Raw genomic sequence first — 20,372 nt, forward strand, 5'->3', positions numbered from 1 at the left:
TCTGAATTTTGTAATAAGGAGTTCATTATCTGAGCCACAGTCAGGTCCCAGTCTTGTTTTTGCTGACCGTATAGAGCTTCTCCATCTTTGGCTGCAAAGAACATAATCAATCTGATTTTGGCACTGACCATCTGGTGATGTCCATGTGTAGGATCTTCTCTTGTGTTGTTGGAAGAGGGTGTTTGCTATGACCAGTGCGTTCTTGGCAAAACTCTGTTAGCCTTCACCCTGCTTCATTTTGTACTCCAAGGCCAAATTTGCCTGTTATTCCCGGTATCTCTTGACTTCCTACTTTTGCATTCCAGTCCCCTATAATGAAAAGAACATCTTTTTCGGGTGTTAATTCTAGAAGGTCTTGTAGGTCTTCACAGAACTGTTCAACTTCAGCTTCTTCAGCATTACTGGTTGGGGCACAGACTTGGATTATTGTGATAATGAATGATTTGCCTTGGAAACGAACAGAGATCACTCTGTCATTTTTGAGATTGTATCCAAGTACTGCATTTTGGACTTTTGTTGACTATTAAGGCTACTCCATTTCTTCTAAGGGATTCTTGCCCACAGTAGCAGATATAAAGGTCATCTGAGTTAAATTCATCCATTCCAGTCCATTTTAGTTCACTGATTCCTAAAATGTCAATGTTTACTCTTGCCGTCTCCTATTTGACCACTTCCAATTTACCTTGATTCCAGGTTTGTATGCAATATTGTTCTTTACAGCATCAGACTTTACTTCCATCACCAGTCCCATCTACAACTGGGCGTTGTTTTTGCTTTGGCTCCATCTCTTCATTCTTTCTGAGTTATTTCTCCATTTTTCTCCCGCAGCATACTGGGCACCTACCCACCTGGGGAGTTCATCTTTCAGTGTCATATTTTTTGCCTTTTCTTACTGTTCATGGGGTTCTCAAGGCAAGAATACTGAAGTGGTTTGCCATTCCCTTCGTTGGTGGACCACATTTTGTCAGAACTCTCCACCATGACCTGTCCATCTTGGGTGGCACTACACAGCATGGCTGATTGTTTCATTGAGTTAGACAGGGGTGTGGTCCACGTGAACAGTTCGATTAGTTTTCTGTGATTGTGGTTTTCATTCTGTCTGCCCTCTGATGGATAAGGATAAGAAGCTTATGGAAGCTTCCTGTTGGGAGAGACCGTGGGGGAAAATGGGTCTTATTCTGATGGGTGGGGCCATTCTCAATAAATGTTTAATCCAATTTTCTGTTGATGGGCAGGGCTGTGTTTCCTAACTGTTGTTTGACCTGAGACCAAACTATGGTGGAGATAATGAAGATAATAGTGACCTCCTCCAAAAGGTCCCATGCATGCACTGCCACACTCAACCTTGCAGTAGGCCTCCAACACTGCAGGAGGCCACCGCAGACCAACGCCTCCAAGGGAGACTCCTAGACACTTACAGGAAAGTCCGGGTCAGTCTCTTATGGGGTCACTACTCCCGTCTCCCAGGTCCTGGTGCATACAAGGTTCTGTTTGTGCCCTCCAAGAGTCTGTTTCCCCAGTCCTGCATAAGTTCTGGTGGCTCTATGATGGGGTTAATGGCGACCTCACCCAAGAGGGCTCCTGCCACACCCAGGTCTGGTGCACTCAGCATCCCTGCCCCTGCGGCAGGCCACTGCTGACCCATACCTCCACAGGAGACATTCAAACACTCACAGGCAGCTCTGGCTCAGGCTCTGTGGGGTCTCCCTGTGTGCACCAGGTTTTGTTAGAGCCCTCTGAGAGTCTCTGGTGGGCCTGGGGTTTGATTCTAAACACAATTTCGCCCCTCCTACCATCTTGCTGGGGCTTCTCCTCTGTCCTTTTCAATTCACATTAGAAAATTCGCATTCCTGCATCAAGTTTGCGTACTTCCGTGTGTTTTAAGGAAATTATTTTATGTGACACCAAGATGTTTGCAGCTAAGCTTTGGTTTGATCAATTACACATCTGATTCAAATTAACTGGGTTGATAGTTTGCTGAAGAAACCATATGGCAAGAGACACTGAGTAAAAAGGGAAACAACTTTTCTAAAAAAGCACCATTCAACTCCAATGACTGTTTACCTCATCTTTTTTTTTTTTTTTTTTGGCTTAATTACTTCTAATTTCATTGGAGTCTTTAGACAACTCAACGATCACACCTTAGATAAGGCTTGGAGAAAACTGACTGACAGTATAGCACATATGAAAAAGAAGAGCATGAGCTAGAGCTGAATTTTCAATGCAGCAAGAAGCTACTAAGGATTTTGATCTGGGAAGCAATAATCAAAATTACGCTTTGGGGAGATTAATCTTGTTTCAGTATATAGAATGAAATAGAAAAGGAAGACTGAGAGTGACAAAAACATTACAGGCTTCCCCTGTTATCCTAAAGTAGAGTGTTCCCAATGAAACCTTTCCTAAGCAAAATGGTGTTATGTGAAGAAGCAATTACCTTAATTACCTTTGTGCTAACTGAGGTACAAAATAAATCCTAATAAAACCCAGATGCTCACAGACACAGTGTAAAGCTATGGTGTCTTGATGCTGAGATGCTGAGTGTAGTTTCCAGGGAAGGAGCCTGGAAGGGCCACTCACACTGCTTGGGGTGTGTGCTGCCTCTGTACCAGCTTACTGCAAAACAAATGTTGAACCCATATTTTTACTTTATCATAAAAGTGACAATCCTCTTCCAATTTCTTTCAGTTAGTGAAAACAGACACTAACATAGGACTTTCTTAAAAGTGGTGTAAAGTAAACTTGGAAAAGTGGGGAATACCTATATTTGTTTTGTCTATTTGTTTTCTTAGTTGCTAGGTTGTGTCCAACTTTTTAGCAACCCCAGAGACTGCAGCCTACCAGGCTCTTCTGTCCATATTTCCCAGGCAAGAACACTGGAGTGGGTTGCCATTTCCTTCTCCAGGAGATCTTCTCAACACATAGACTGTACCTGCATCTCCTGCTTGGCAGTCAGATTCTTTACCACTGAGCCACTGGGGAAGCCTTTCCCTGTCTTAATAAAGTCACATTTGAGGCAATCAACAGCTGAATTATGGCACTACTGGGAAAGACAGGCAACAGAGACGAGGACAGCACAGTAGTTAAAAACATGGACACTGGAACCACATTGCCTGTATCCAAATCATAAGAGTTCTGTCCCTTGTGAATTATATGGCCTTAGAAAAGGTGTTACCCTCTGGGCCTCAGTTTCTTTCTCTATGCAAAGGGAACAGTAACAGTACCTATTCCTCATTAGGTTATGAGTAAATGTTTATAAAAATTCTTAGCTAATAATAGTTACTATATGTGGATAAAACACAAGGGCTAAGACTAGCTGGATGGGAAAGTTGAGTAAGGTAAAGAGGTAACTATCAGTGTGAGTTTTAAAATTCTATAACTTAAAAGAAAACTTTAAAAACACAGATAGTGAAGGGCAAGTCAGCAATATTTACCACATGCATTACACAATCTTTTTAAAGAGTAAAAGACCAGAAAAATGTAAATATCTATCAGTTGTGTGGCTGGCACTTTGCTGTATACCTTGAAACTAACACAACATTGAAAATCAACTATATTCCAGTAAATTTTCTTTAAAAAAACTGTGTAGCTGGTAAATTACCATACATCCATACAATGCAATACTTTCAGCCATGAAGAAGAATCAGATCAATCTAAATATGCTAATATAGAACAATTCCTACAACATATTTTTAGTAAAAATTTAAAAAGACAGGTGCAGAAAGAATATGTACTCCAGGTATTCTTTATGTATTGACTCTAATTTGTCCAAAAATAAAGATAACACGTCTATATGTGAAGTGAAAGTGAAAGTCACTCAGCCATGTCCGACTCTTTGCAACCTCATGGACTATACACTGCATGGAATTCTCCAGGCCAGAATACTGGAGTGGGTAGCCTTTTCCTTCTCCAGGGGATCTTCCCAACCCAGGGATCGAACCCAGGTCTCCCGCATTGCAAGCAGATTCTTTACCAGCTGAGCTACAAGGGAAGCCCAAGAATATTACAGTAGGGAGCCTATCCCTTGCCCAGCGGATCTTCCCAACCCAGGAATGGAACCAGGGTCTCCTGATTGCAGGTGCATTCTTTATCTACTGAGCTATCAGGGAAACCCCATACCTATATGTATACATATGTAAATTTTAATTCTGGAAAGATAGACTAAAAACTAACAGATGTAATACCTCTGGGGAGAAACTGGAGAATTAGTGATCTAAGGAGAAAGGAGATTTGGTCTCCCTTGTATACTATTTTATCAGGCTTATAGAGTGTTTTTCAGTTTAACAAAAATAATTTTTTAAAAATGACAGGCGGGTAAGGTTGAGTTCAATAATAAGAAATCATATTTACATATGTAAGTGAGCATAACTTTTTTATGTGTTCTACAAGTTTGCCCAGTATAGATACTGGTAACAGTCTAATGATCTGGGTGTTCAAAAACACTAAAGACTGTTTTTTTTTTGTTTTTGTTTTTTTTAAAAAAAAGATCTTAAAAAAGCTCAAGGTCAATATACAAACTGAACCTTCAACCGCATCTGTTGTTTGGTCGCTAACTCATGTCTGACTCCCTGCGACTCATGGACTGCGGCATGCCAGGCTTCCCTATCCTTCACTATCTCCCGGAGTTTGCTCAAATTCATGTCCACTGAGTAGGTAATGTCATCCAACTATCTCATCCTCTGTTGCCCCCTTCTCCTCCTGCCTTCAGTCTTTCCCAGCATCAGGGTCTTTTCTAATGAGTCGGCTCTTAGCATCACGTGGCCAAAGTGTTGGAGCTTCACCTTCAGCATCAGTCCTTCCAATGAATATTCAGGACTGATTTCCTTTAGGAATGACTGGTTTGATCTCCTTGCTGTCCAAGGGACTCTCAATGGTCTTTTCCAGCACCACAATTTAAAAGCTAATTCTTTAATGCTCAGCCTTCTTTATGGTCCAGCTCTCACATCTGTATATGACTACTGGAAAAACCACAGCTTTGGGTGTACAGATCTTTGTTAGCAAAGTTATGTCTCTGCTTTTTAATGCACTGTCTAGGTTTGTCATAGCTTTTCTTCAAAGGAACAAGAATCTTTAATTTCAAGGCTGCAGTCATTGTTCAGTGATTTTGGAGCCCAAGTAAATAAAATCTGTCACTGTTTCCATTGTTTTCTCCATCTATTTGCCATGAAGTGATGTGACCAGATGCCATGATCTTAATTTTTTGAATGTTGAATTTTAAGCCAGCTTTTTTACTCTCCTGTTTCACCTTCATCAAGAGACTCTTTAGTTTCTCTTCACTGTCTGCCACTGAAGTGGTATCACTTGCATATCTTGCATATCTGAGGTTGTTGATATTTCTCCTGGTAATCTTGATTCCAGCTTATGCTTCATCCAGCCTGGCGTTTTGCATGATGTACTCTGCAAATAAGTTAAATAAGCAGGGTGACAATATACAGCCTTGACGTACTCCATTTCCAATTTTGAACAAGTCCATTGTTCCATGTCCGGTTCTAACTGTTGCATACAGGTTTCTCAGAAGAGAGGTAAGGTGGTCTGGTATTCCCATCTCTTTTAGAATTTTCCACAGTGACTGTAAGTACCATCTGCATGCTAATAATTCCAAAATTTATATCCTGAGCCTCTACCTCTCCCTTGATTTGATTATATATGGGGATTGTTTACCTTATATCCTCTACTTTGATGTCAAATAGGCATGTCAAGCTTAACACAGCCAAAAGAGAACTCTTGACTGACTTCCATAATCCTTCTTGTCTCAGTCTGCTCCATCACATTTAATGACACCATCATCCATCCAGTTGCTTAAGACAAAAACTTTGAAGTCATCCTGATTCTTCTCTTTCCTTCATATCTCACAATAAATCCTGTTCATACTATTTTCAAAATATATCTCATACTTAATTATTCTCACCACTTATACAACTATACCTTGCTCCAAGCCACTACCATCTTTTTAGGAGACTATTGCAGTATTTTTCTAAATAGCCTTTATGCTTCACTTTTACCATTTCCCACAATCCATTCTCCACCCGACAGTTACAGGAAGCTTTAAAAAATGTAAATCACACATACACAAAAAATTGTAAATCATATCACATACTCCCTTGCTTAAAACTGTCCAATAGTTCCCCTGCTTAGAATAAAGGAACGTCACAAATTCCGTTTTAGACATGCTGAACTTGAGGGGTAAATGCCATGTGAGTGGAGACATGACGAAGGCAAGCATTTGGCCCTCAAGAGTGATTTAGGCAGAATTACAAAGTGGCCTGATTTCTTCATATATAACTGAAAAATGAACACCATGGATTTTGGGGAAAAAATACCTAAAATAATTTGAAAAAAGAAGGGCAGAGGCATGGGACCAAGACTTGAGAACTCCAATTCCTTAAAGGCCTGGTAGAAGAAGAATCAACGATAAGACTTAGTATGAGAGGCCGGACACAAAAAGAAAACCAGAGCTGACGCCAGAGAAGCAAAGGAAAAAGGATGTTTCAAAATCAAGAGAGATCAGGTAAGGCGGAAACTGAAAAACATCACTTGATTGACAACACATAAGTCACCTGTGACTTTAACAAGAGCTACTTCAAAGAAAAGAGGGGGAGATGTGGCAATGAAGACCTCAACTTTAGTCAATATTTTCATGAACTTGGCTCTGAAGACCAGAAAGATATAACTTGAGTAAGGTCTGGAGAAGGAAATGGCAACCCACTCCAGTATTCTTGCCTGCAGAATTCCACGGACAGAGGAGCCTGGCGGGCTACAGTCCATGGGGTCACAGGCCTGAGCATGTGTGCATGAGGGTGGAGGGTGACAGGTTGGTAGCAATAAACTGGTAGAACTTAAAAAAAAAAAAAAAAAAAATTGAGCAAGGTCAAATGCTAAAGGGATGACTTGATCAACAGAAAGGGTCAGAAGACAGATAAGTGGTAGAAATGTAAATATTCTGAAAAGCCTGAAAAGGCAGGAAGGGGTGGAATCGAGGAAAAGGCAGAAGGATACAAAAACCACTGATAAGATTAGACATAAAACTGTACTTGGAAAAGCCATACAAAAACTGTATGTGCTAAATTCCTAGGTTAAAAAAGTTTATTTAGCCTTATGTAATGTAAAATAACTTAAACTCAACTCTCTGCCTGAGTAACTATAGATATTGACAATCACTAATTCATTCAATAAATATTTATGAAAAGTCTGCTATAAATGGGGCAGTGTTCTCGTCCTGTGGAAGGTGACAGAGAATAAGACATTATTTTTCCCTTTAAGAAGCCCACAGTTACACAGAGAGCTCAGTCCCCGGTGCTTTGTGACAACACAGAGGGGTAGGATGAGGAGGGGGTGGCAAGGAGGCTCAAGAGGGAGGAGATATATGTATGTATACTAACAGCTGATCCACATTGTAAGGCAGAAGCTAATACAATATTGCAAAGCAATTGTCTTCCAATTTTTTAAAAAAAGCCCATAGTTAGATAAGTTCGAAAACAAATACTTGCAAAGTAATTCAATATAAGTACTGTGATCCTTTGTATAAACAAAAGAAGGTGATGGCACAAAGAAGAGGCACAACAGCATGGACTCTGAGTCCAAGAGACGGTCTGAACCCCACCTCTGACATTCATTAGCTATATGCCTTTTGTGCAGGTTCTGCAGCTTCTCTATAAGCCTCAGTTCTTCATCACAGAAGGGAATGAGAAAGTTATGAGGATTAAATGAATTAATATTTGTAAAACACCCTGAACAGAGGCAGACACACAGTAACTACCCAGTATATAAGTACTCTATTTGTATTAAAAGAGCAAACAGAAAAAAAGCTATGTAACATATACTTGGGTGGGTCTTAGAAGGGATTTAGGAAATGGCAGTCTAAGAAAAAAATGGTTATGTGCAGAATCATGACACAGTGTGGTACTGCAAGAAATTGCAACTTAAAAAATTTCTCCCTCCCAACTTAACTTCTAAGAATTTAAAGCAACTAACTGCAAATAGTTCTATTGCTGAAATATAAAATGAAAGACCTAAGTGGTGAAGCTGTAGTGGTAGAAAAGGTCAGAAAAATTATTAGAGTAAAGAGGAAAAATTGGCAAGACTTTGTGACCAACTGTACAAGGGGTGAGCAAAAGAAAGGAATCTAATGTGATTCTTAGATATCGGGCTTGATTCACTAAATTGATGAGGTAGCCATTAAATTAATCAGAATAAGGAACATAGAAGCAAGAACAGGTTTGGCAGGAAAGATAATGAAATTGTTTTCAGACAAGCTGAATTTAAGGCACTCATTAGTCACCTGAGTGGTACTGTCTAGTAGCCACTGGCAAACAGGCCAGGAAAAGAGCTCTGGTCTAGAGATAGATTTGTATGTTGTCAGGATATTAATGACATCACCCAGGGGAAAATATAAGAATGAGGAGGGAAACAAACAGATATACTCTTGGATATCAGTATTAAGCACTAGATAAAGAAAAACTAATGAGAAATTCAAGCGATAAAAAGGGTAACTAAGAGCTCTTTAGGAATACAGACTGTGTCTAGTTATATATTCCCAGGCTTTAGTAAAGGGGCTAGTCAAAATCAAAATCTAGAGCAACTGGGTAGGATGAAGACTAAGAGATAGCTAATGAATTTGGCGGTTAATAAGTTATTACCTTAGCAAGAAGACTTGAGTAGAACAATGGGGGCAGAAGTGAGACGTGCAATAGGCTGAAGAGGAAAAAAGGAAACAATTGAGTCTATTCTTCCAAAACCTTGGCTGTGAAGAAAAGAAGTAAAATAGTACATCAGCTAGAAAAAAATCTAAACAGTTATTTGTATGATCAATTGAGGAGAAACAGAGTCTACTTGGTAAAATAAGAGAAAACACTTAAATACAGAACAGGTTTAAGAGAATCCCAAGTTGCCACTAGTAGTATGTAATGATTTACACAATATTAAATAAACACAATTCACTGATAAAGAACTAAAAAAGCAAAATATCAAAATGCTGACACAAGTATCAAATGGAATTATTACTATAGATGATTTTCTCCTTGTTTCAAGTTTTCAATATTTTCCAAATTTTAATAATGAGCTGTATTCCTTTTTTAAAAACTGAAGTATAGCTGATATACAGTATTATGTATTTTACAGATGTACAATATAGTGTTCTACAATTTTAAAGATTATATTTCATTTACAGTTTGTTATATTCCATAGGTTGTATAATATATCCTTGCAGCTTATTTTCTACCTAATATTTTGTGCCTCTTAGTCTCCTATCCCTGTGTTGCCCCTCCCTACTCCTTCAGCCCATGGGTAACTGCCAGCTTGTTCTCTATGTCTGTGAGCTTGCTTCTTTTTTTTTGCTCTATTCACTAGATTGTTGTGTTTTTAGATTCTGCATATAAGTAATATCATACAGTATTTGTCTTTGTCTGACTTATTTCACCAGGCAAAGTGCCTTTCAAGTCCACCCATGTCGCTGCAAATAGCCAAACCTCATTCTTTTTTATGACTGAATAGTATTCCATTGTATATATACACCACATCTTCTTTATTTATTAATCTGTTGATGGACACTTAAGCTGTTTTCATATACTGGCTTTTATAATAATGCCACTATGAGAGCTTGTATTCCTTTTACAGTGGTGGTAGGAAATAGAAGACAATAAGCTTTACCAAAATTAATGCTGCCTCAGGGGCAGAAAAGACAAGTAATTCTAACTTGAAGAAGACAAGATAACAGAGACAAAATATCAGCAGGCAGAGAACAGAAAAGAAATGGAAGGAACAAAAATGAAACCAATGCAGAAATGAACGCTTCCCTGTAACTAATACAAAGGGGCACAGACACTGCTGAAAGTAGAGTGAAGCACCAGACCGCACTTCCTTGCTTGAGAAAGGCAAGCGAGGCATCAATATAAACAAACTCTGGAAAGGCAAGCGAGACATCAATATAAACAAACTCTGGAAACCACAACACATTGTTGAAAGAATTAAAGAAGATCCAAATAAATGGGAAAATATCCCATGTTCAGGGATTAGAAGACAACATTAAAAGATGATGACATCTTCAAACTGATGTGCAGATGGCAATCCCTATGAGAGCCCCAGCTGAGTTCTTCCTACAAATTGACAAGTTGATTCTCAAATTTATATGGAACTGCAGGGACCCAAAATAGCCAAAACAAACCTGAAAAAAGATAAAGCAGGAGAACTCACATTTTCTGATTTCAAAACTAGGTCCAAAGCAGCAGTAATTGAGGCACTATGGCACTGGCACACGGAAAGACACATAGATTAATGGAACAGAATTAAAAGTCCATAAATAAGCCTATACATGTTTAAGGTTGACTGGTTTTCAACAAGAATGCCAAGACTATTCAATGGCGGAAAGCACAGTCTTTTCAACAGGACAGTCAATTAAGAAAACCTTTACCACAGGCATTAATGTTACAGCAAAACTATAAAATTCTTAGAAAAAACACAGGTCTTCACGACCCTGGATTTGGTAAAAGATTCTTAGACATGACAACAAAAGCAAAGGCAAATAAATAAATAACAACAGTAAGATAAACAGGCCTTCACCAAAATTTAAAACTTTTATGCTTCGAAGAGCACAATTAAGAAACTGATAAGACAACAGAACAGGGAAAATATTTGCAGATCATATATCTGACAAAGGACTTGAAATACATAAAATATAAAATGTAGAGAGAGGCTGTGGTACATATACACAATGGAGTATTACTCAGCCATTAAAAAGAATACATTTGAATCAGTTCTAATGAGGTGGATGAAACTGGAGCCTATTATCAGAGGGAAGTAAGCCAGAAAGAAAAACACCAATATAGTATACTAATGCATATATATGGAATTTAGAAAGATGGTAAGGATAACCCTGTATGCAATACAGCAAAAGAGACACAATGTATAGAACAGTCTTTTGGACTCTGTGGGAGAGGGCGAGGGTGGGATGATTTGGGAGAATGGCATTGAAACATGTATAATATATGTGAAACAAACTGTCAGTCCAGGTTCCACACATGATACAGGATCCTCGGGGCTGGTGCATGGGGATGACCCAAAGGGATGGTATGGGGAGGGAGGTGGGAGGGGGGTTCAGGATGGGGAACACGTGTACACCCATGGCAGATTTATGTTGATGTATGGCAAAACCAATACGATATTGTAAAGTAAAAATAAATAAATAAATAAAGGAACTTTGAGATTATGTTAGGCCTACCTGTGGGGGGGGGGGGGGTGGAATGTAGAGAGAGCTAAAATGTATAAGGAGTTCTTACCATTCAATAATAAAGACAATCCAATTAAAAATTGAGCAAAGGATCTAACAGACATTTCTCCAAAGAAGACATACAATTAGCCAACAAGTATATGAAAAGATAAACAATGTCAATCATACCTTAAAAGAAAAAAAACTAGAAAGGAGGAGAGAAAAGGGAAAAACAAGGAAAGATGCTTGACATCATTAGTCCTGAGGGAAATGCAAGTCAAAAAGTACAATGAGATGCCACTTTATACCCACTGCTGCTGCTGCTGCTAAGTCGCTTCAGTCGTGTCCAACTCTGTGCGACCCCACAGACGCCAGCCCACCAGGCTCCCACATCCCTGGGATTCTCCAGGCAAGAACACTGGAGTGGGTTGCCATTTCCTTCTCCAATGCATGAAAGTGAAAAGTGAAAGTGAGGTCGCTCAGTCGTGTCTGACTCTTTGAGACCCCATGAACTGCAGCCCACCAGGCTCCTCCGTCCATGGGATTTTCCAGGCAAGAGGACTGGAGTGGGGTGCCATCGCCTTCTCCCTTTACCACTGCACCACCAGGGAAATCCTACTTAGGCATGTACCTAAGAGAAATGCAAACATATGTCCACACAGAGATCTACACACAAATGTTTATTTACAACAGCCAAAAAGTGAAAAACAATCTATACGTCAATTAATGGATAAACAAAATGTGATCTAGTCATACAGTGGAATATTATTTAGCCAAAAAAAGGAATGAAGTGCTGATATCTGCATCAAATTAATAAACTTAAAACAGTATGGAAAGTGAAAGATGGCAGTCAAAAAGACTATGGTTCCACTCATAGGAAGAAGTCCATAACAGGGAAATGTAGAGAGAAAGAAAGTAGATCATGGTTACTTAGTGGGTGGGGGAGAAGAGGAGCAGGAAGATGAGAGAGGGACGACTTAAGGGACATAGGGCTTCTTCCTGAGGGGATGAAAATGTTCTAAAATTGACTGTGGTAATAATTCCACAAGTCTGAGTATACTAAAAATCACTGAATTGCACACTTTAAATAGTGAACTGTACAGTATGTGAATTAAATCTCAATAACACTACTAAAGCCATATAAATGGATATGTTAACGTTTAAGAGGATTAACTACTCTTGTGCTAAAGAAAATAAATCAAAAATTGAACTACAAAAATATTCAGAAAGTAAACACAAGAAACCTATAACTTACAAGACACATCTCAAGTACTGTTCAGAAGAAAACTCAAAATTTAACACCCAGGAGGTGCAGTGGTAAAGAATCTGCCTGCCAATGCAGGAGATGAAGGTTCAATCCCTGGGTCAGGGAGATTCCCCTGGGGAAGGAAATGGCAACCCACTCCAGTATTCTTGCCTGGAAAATCCTGGATTCTCTGTGGACAGAGAATCCTGGTGGGCTACAGTCTACGGGGTCACAAAGAGTCAGATATGACTAAGCCCGCACACAAACATACACAACACAAGAATGAAAAGAACATTAAGGATTCCACAGAAGAAGACAGGAAAACAGCCACAAAATAAACATAACAAAAACTAAAGGGAGGATTTAAAACAGTGAGAGAAATATATAAGAAAAGAGAAAATAATAGAACTAATTTTTTTAAAAATCCAAGACTTGGTTGCAAACAACAAAAGGGCAAGGCCTCACATATACTAAACAAGAAGTGATAATGAGTAAAATGACAGTGTAGTCACAGACACAGGAAATTTTTTTTAATCATAAAAGAGTACCTTGCTCATGTTACCCAAATAATTTTGAAAAAGTGGGTGACTCAGATTGTTTTGTAGGATAATACATATTGGCAAAGCTTCCTTACAAAGATATAAATGATAAGCAGTCAAATTATCATAGAAGTAAAGAGATGACTGTCAAAGAGCTAGTCTCCTCCCAAAATACTCAAGGTCCAATAATCTCACAGGCAATTCAACCAAACATTTAACTCGAAGGCCATTTAACCAGAGAGGAGAAAAAAGCCTAGAAAAATAAAAGTTTGAAATTATTTTTATGAAAGTGGCATAATCCAATAAAGATAAAATACATAAAAGAAAACTACAAAGCAATTTAGCTTAAGAGGAGTGATGCAAAATTTCTCAATAAAGTTTAGGAAATAGAACCCAATAGCACATATAAAATAATACACAATAACAAAGTGAATTGATTTAGGAAAGCAAGGATGGTCCAGTCACAGTAAATCTATTAGGACAACTCACCACAATAGTAAACAAAGGAGAAAAATCACATAATTCCCACAGAGGCTAAACTTTTAACTTCCATATTTTAAAAAATATTTGTAAAATGGTAAGAGCTGACTACTTTAACATAGTATGTACACTTTAACCTAAAGTCAGGCTTAATAGGAAAGCATGAAAAAACTAGCATTTAAGTCAGGAAGACAAAAATCCACTATTTTACTGTTTAATATTTTTGGAAAGTACTAACCAAATTGATTTGCCAAAAGAAAGAAAGAAGTATAAAAACTGGAAAAGAGCAGATAAAGTTATCTTTATTTGCTAACAATATTGTGTGCAGTCACTCAGTCATGTCTGACTCTGTGTGACCCCGTGGATGGTAGCCCGCCAAGTTCCTCTGCCCATGGAATTTTCCAGGCAAGAATACTGGAGTGGGTTGCCATTTCTTCTTCCCGGGGATCTTCCCAACCTGGAGATCTAACCTGTGTCTCCTGCATTGGCAGGTGGATTCTTTACCTCTGAGCCACCTGGGAAGCCCAATGATATTATTTAACTGCAAAACCTTAGAAAAACAACTGGGGAACCATAACAGATAGCACTGGGATTCCAAAGGTGGCCAAGTACAAAATTAATACTCAGAAATTAATAGCATTACCATGTTCAAAGAGCAAGATAAAAGTATAACAGCAATAAAAGCCCCATTTACAATAGCAACAAAAAAAGGTAAAATACCAGGAATACATACAAAAGAAATGTAAAAGGTCTGCATGAAAAAAACTTTAAATTGTTGTCAAGGGATACAAAAACAAATTTGAAAAACAAGAAATGAATGTACACCCTCTTCCTGAACAGGAGACTGAACCTCAAAAAGAAGTCAGTCATCTCTAACTTAATCTTCAAATATAATGCAGGATCAACAAAAATACCAAAAGATGTGGGGAGGGAGCTCAATAAACTAAGTTTTATACAGAACAAACAAAGAGTATCCAGGAAAACTCCAAGAAGTAGAATGAAAGAATTATAATCAAAGAATGATGTCATTAGGTGCAAATAGGTAATCTGATCAATGAAACAGAATAAAAGTCTAGTAAAAATACCAAATTATATATAGAAACTAAGCACACCTATAGATAATATTTCAATACTGTGATAACTGGGTAGCCACCTAGAAGAAAAGTGAAGTTAAATCCTACCTAAATACTTTACCTAACTAAATTTTGTACCAATAAGTGCATTTAACTTAAAAATAAATTATAAAGTTACCAAGAAAAAAAAACAAGAATTTTACTTTTAATTGGAAATATCAATAATATTGAAATAGGAAAGGCCTTTCTTATGATCCAAAAAACCTAAAATCAAAAAAAGATTAATAATTAAACTACACAAATATTTTAATTTCTGCTGAAAAATATATTGTAAACAAAGTCAAAAGCTAAATGAAACTGTGACAAGCATCTGCAACACATAACTGAGACAGGGAACAAATTTCTGTAAAACAGAGCTCCTACGAACAATATTAAACACTCCAACAGAGAAAAAAATATAACCAGGTAAATAGGAAATATAAGCAGATGTTATAAATAAAGGAAACAAATACGGCTGTATGGTTTTTATACCTATTGAAAAGATGAAGAAAAATATACCTTTTTAAATTGGCAACATAAAAAAACTTTAATAACCCACTCTGTTACCAAAGCTACGGGAAGCCAGAACTCCAACACCAATGAACACAATCTGGCACAACCTCTATGAAAGGCAATTGACAATATCTATCAAAATTTAAATAGCACATATCCTTTGACCCAGCAATTGTACTTCTAGGAATTTATTCTAAAGACAGACTCACTAATGTGCAAAATTATATACATACAAAAATATTAACGGTATCATCCTTTGTGTTAGTAAGACTGTAAACATCTTACATGCCCATCCAAACAAAGAAATGCTACCATTTTTCTTCCCTCCAACACACACACTCACACACTTTTCTGGAAAAGATACATACAAAATCAGTTGCTTCAAGAGAAAGAAGCCAATTATTGGTCAAAGGAAGAAGGAAAATTTGCCTTTTACCATTTGTGCCTTATAAACATATATCACAAGAAAAATTCTCAGTTAATATTTTCAGTATTATTTTTACCCAGCTTTACCAATTGTTACATTTTTCCTCCTTTTTCTTTGTCAGTTTTCCAGTCCTCATATTAGCAACATTGTTTAACTGTTTCCCTAGGTAACACATGGCATTCACTCAAATTTACACTTAAATCACAATAATAACGTGGGTTCCACTGTCCCCATGATCTCCATGCCCCTGAGCTCTATGACTGCGAGAGCACTGTCCCTGTTCTTTACTGCACACATGGAAAGATTATGAGTAGGGAGAAACCCAGGTCTAAGAAGCTATGAATTTCTTGGCCTATGGGGCAAATGTATAACCACTACTGTATTTAGGAGACAGAAAAAAGGTGAGAAGCTGCTCAAACAAGGTTTCACAAAACATTATTTGTGCCGCCACCACAGATGCAAAGTCTAGTCCACTATCTTTATGTTCAAGAAACTGATTGTATCCATTTGTCCAGAGTCAATGGGGCAATACGGAACTGAACCACACTAATTAATCACATTCACAAGAATTTAACTGTTTACACATAATGCCAATGTATTAATTTAGTTTTAAAATACATATGTGTGTCTGTATATGAATACATGTATATACACATATATATTTGATGTATGTGTGTGTAAATGTATGTAAAAAGTAGCAAATCATGCATATCAAAGAATTACATACAAATGGAACCACATGGGGCTACTAGTGTGTATGGAGAAAACAAATAAAAGGTCAGAGATGACTTTTCTGAAAAACAGTGTGATCAAGCTGAGATCCAATGGGAGAGAAGTTTAAAAAGAGAGAGAGAGAACAGAATGAGGATTAAGAGGGTTGCTAGATGACGGAATAGCAAGTACAATGGTCCTGTGGCAGAAGGGAGCACAATCTAAAGATCGTGGGAAAAGATCAAAGAACAAGACAACACGATATAGGGTTATCTGGAGAGCTAGAGAGGGGCCAGACAACTCAGTGGCTTTTAGGCCACGTTGAGGATTTCTGCCTTATTTTAAGAGGAATGAAAAGCTAGTAAGGGGTTGTAAGCTGAGATGAAAACAGACTTGTGCTTGCAAAAGATTAGTGTGTTGTACAAACTGGAGGGCAACAGTATAAGCAGGAACACTGCTTAGAAAGCTAGTGTAGGAGACCTACGGCAGGGATGATGGCTGCATTGACTGGCACAAATAAAATAAATAGGACTTGGTGACTGATTACACCAGAAATGCAAGGAAGAGGAAACCGTTAAGGAGGACGCCCAAGTTTCAGGCTTGCATAACTGCAGGGATAAAGATGCTATTGGTGAAAGAGAGACAACCCCAAGACCGGATAGCTCTGTTTTTGTTTCATTGGTGGATGGAGGAGGGTGTATTGTGTGCATGCTCAGTCAAGTACGATTCTTTGACCCTATGGAATTGGAGCCCACCAAGCTCCTTTGTTCATGGCATTTTTCAGGCAAGAATACTGGAGTGGGTTGCTATTTCCTCCTCCAGGGGATCTTCCTGACCCAGGGATTGAACCCTCATCTCCTGCATTGGCAGGCAGATTCTTTACCTCTGAGCCACCAGAGCTCCCTGGATAGAGGGTAGATATGCAAAAAAGTAAGAAGGGTTGCTCAGTGCTCGGTACCTGAAAATCTTGGTAGAGCAGGAGGAAAAATGTTAAATGGGATTAGAAATCAGAAGTGGGGGAAAGTAACCTACAAAGATGTACTATTACCATTATTTTTTAATCTCCAGGGTCAGCCAGAAAAAAGCCTAGATGTTTCTACCCCTCCCTTTCACTTAATATCTTGTTGAATATCTCAAAATAAAACCTTTCAATCAAGGGGAGAGGTAAGGCTTAAAATGAAATGCTTGGGGAGAAAAAAAAATAATTGGTGTGAAAGAATTTCAAAGTATATATTGAAATATCAGATGTTTCCAATTTTTGAGAGTCAAGAGAAGACTGAGGCTTTCTGCTTGGGGAAGAAAGAATGAAACGCCAGTCAAGGGGGAAAGAAAGCAGAAAAAAGAGCTGATGGCCCCATTGCATGAATTTTCACAGTTTAAACACGTTTATCTTTACCTCTGGACAAATGGCTGTTACTGGTCTTGTGTGCAAAGAGAATGCAGAAATAGCTCCACACTGAAGCCCCTTTTCAGAAACCAAGGCTTCCACTGCCATCAAGTGGTGGCAGTGAGGAAGTGCACCAACCAGTTTCTTGGAGCCTGGGAATGCCAATATGAAGACTATGGTATAATTAATCTAAGCTCAAAGATTTAAGATTGCAGTAATAGAGGACAAACTAGTTACAGTCTTCGGTATCTTCTAACCTGTCAATATACAAAAATGAAAGTTTTTGCTATTACTTTGGGGTTAAAAAAAAGATTTCTCCTTTTACCTTTTTGATGTTAAAGAGTACATATTTAGCAGTTTTAGAATACCCAGTCTGATACGATCATCTCAAACCCAACTCCTGGTGTATTATATATTTGACTAAAACTGCTTCACAGTTAATTTTAATGGTGCATATAAACGGATTAATGTGCATTTCTAGCATAAATCAATAACCTTATCACAACCATAAGCAAGTGCCGCACTCAGTATGCAAAATCCCCTTGCTCTTCAAATTAATCAAATAATTTTTTTTATTACTTAGTACAAGGCATGGTAGTAAACACCCTCATTCTCAAAACTCATCAGCTAAACAAATACAAAATCACTGATAAAATCAACTTCAATCTTATTCACAAAAAAACATAGTGAATGATTAACACACATTCTTGATAGTTCTCTTCATGGTAAAAATAAGCTTGCCCAACATAATATTTGACATTCTAGGCAGTACACCTTCATTCTCTATACTGAATATTCACCTACAAATGTAGCTCTTTAAAATTTGCTGCACACACACATCGATTTGATTTGTCTTTCAAGGCATCGGAACACAGGGATAGTAAATTTACACAAAAACGTTAAATATTCACACTGGGTACATTTTCCAGTTCTCAATAAGCTGTTTTCATATGGGGGTGTGTGTTTAGTCGCCAAGTAGGGTCCGACTCTTTCACGACCCCCTGGACTGTAACCTGCCAGGTTCCTCTGTCCATGGAATTTCATATGGTAGACACAGCATAATTTTGTCACTAACGATATTCTTGATTTTCATTTTTTCCCGTTAAAATCCATACACGCTATCCATTCTATTTATATTCCAAAATATTAATAATTCAACTAGTTTCCCTAATTCTCTTGGTTCTGTTTCCTACCCACCTCCCTCCCACCCCCTTCTTCCTCCTTTCTTGCTTCAGAATGCCTAAATCTTACACACTCGAGGTGGTTTTTACAAAAATCATTCCTTGGAATGCTCTTCCCTCTTTCTTTCTTTAAAAATAATTTCCCAAAGCTAGGCGCCAATGTCTTTCTTTTACAAGATCAAACTGCGGAAGAGGACGAGACTGGGAACCGAGTAAGCGAAACATTTGGGAATGTCAATGAGACGACGGCCTCTCCTTTGAAAAGAAAACACAACAACTTTCAGCACAGAGCTTTCAATAGATCAAAAATACTTTTTTTTTCCGCCGTGCTCCTGTTCCCTCCCTGACCTCAAAGACACCTTTCCTTTTCTCTAAGCCCCCCGTCGTTCTGCTGTGCGTGGGGCCTGCCTTTGCTCCTCCCAAGGAAAAGAAAGGCAGGGAGAAAAGAAAAGGGAGCAATCACCTTCCCACCCCGCCTGCGAGCTGTCAGGACCGTGCCCCACCACTCACCTGGCAGGTGCGGCCGCCCGGAGAGTTGCACGAAGCGGTTGAGCTGACCAGTCCCCCGACCCCCGTTGCCCCCACTGCCCCCGCCGGCCCCGCTACCTCCGCCGCCACCGCCGGCTGCGCCTCCTCCCCTCCGGCGGTTCCTGTCCCAGCCCTGGGCGGCCGACATGACCGGCTAACGACTGCCGCAGCCTGGTCACGGCACCCCGTGGCCCGGCGGCACAAGCGGAGCCTCCTTCCTGGGCTCCTCAAGAGACCCGGGAGACCGGGGAAGGGGGAGCGCCCAGTCTCATCAGCAGCCAATGACTGAGTAACTTGGTGACAGATAGCCAATGGCCAGTCGTCTTCTTGGTAGGTGGAGGGAGGCGGGGAGAGACGTGGTAACCATAGCTATGGCTTAAAAAAAAGAAAAAAGTTGGGGGGGTTGGAGAAAGGCAGAAGCAGCCACTCATCACTCGAATCCACCACGCTAAGCAAACCCGCGGCGCGGTGACTCCTGAGGGGTCAGGCGGGCCAATCGAAGGCCGAGTGAGAGAGGCCACACCTGCAGAAAGAGTCCCGACGATAGCCGGGAATCCAGGCGTGTTCAGGACTCAGGAGCTCTTCCCCCATAGACACTGAAGCCAGAAACAGGACGCTGACGAAATACACATATTTTGAGGCAATACAGTGTTCTGCAAAGAGCTCTCTTCGACCGGGGTGGGGGGGGGGGGGGGGAGGGGGCGCGGGGAAAAGAGGCAGAGTCAAAGCTTAAATGTAAGAATGAGATCTCATTTGTCCTGTCTTTCAGTCCACTGGCGAATTCCTCCCTAATTCAATACAAGCCACGTCTCACGCAAACGAACAATTTTAAACCTGGTTAACAAATGTGGGAAGATGTTCGAGCTCACCAATAACTGTAGAAATACAAATTGAGATCCCAGTGAGAAACCATTTCAAGCTTATTACGCTAGATTTCTTAAATAACATCCAGCAGAGAATTAGAGTGCCAAGAAAAAGGTTCTTTCGTAGATGACTGACGGCACTGTAAATGTTTTTGCTCAAACTCTTTGCTCGTAGAAAATTCGAACCA

General features: G+C 39.2%; 1 protein-coding gene across 2 annotated transcripts in view; it reads right to left on the reverse strand.

The window, feature by feature from the left end:
• KLHDC10 (kelch domain containing 10) overlaps window positions 1–19,717 on the reverse strand; it is a 61,724-nt gene extending 42,007 nt beyond the window's left edge. Inside the window, exon 1 of one of the 2 annotated variants that reach the window (XM_005679589.3) lies at window positions 19,304–19,717. In XM_005679589.3, the coding sequence (XP_005679646.3) occupies window positions 19,304–19,469 (166 nt within the window). In that variant the 5' untranslated portion in view covers window positions 19,470–19,717. The remainder of the gene's footprint in view (window positions 1–19,303) is intronic. The other variant, XM_018046927.1, reaches the window with a different exon arrangement.

Source organism: Capra hircus, chromosome 4 (genome assembly GCF_001704415.2).
Source record: "Capra hircus breed San Clemente chromosome 4, ASM170441v1, whole genome shotgun sequence".
NCBI classification, from domain to species: Eukaryota; Metazoa; Chordata; class Mammalia; order Artiodactyla; family Bovidae; genus Capra; species Capra hircus.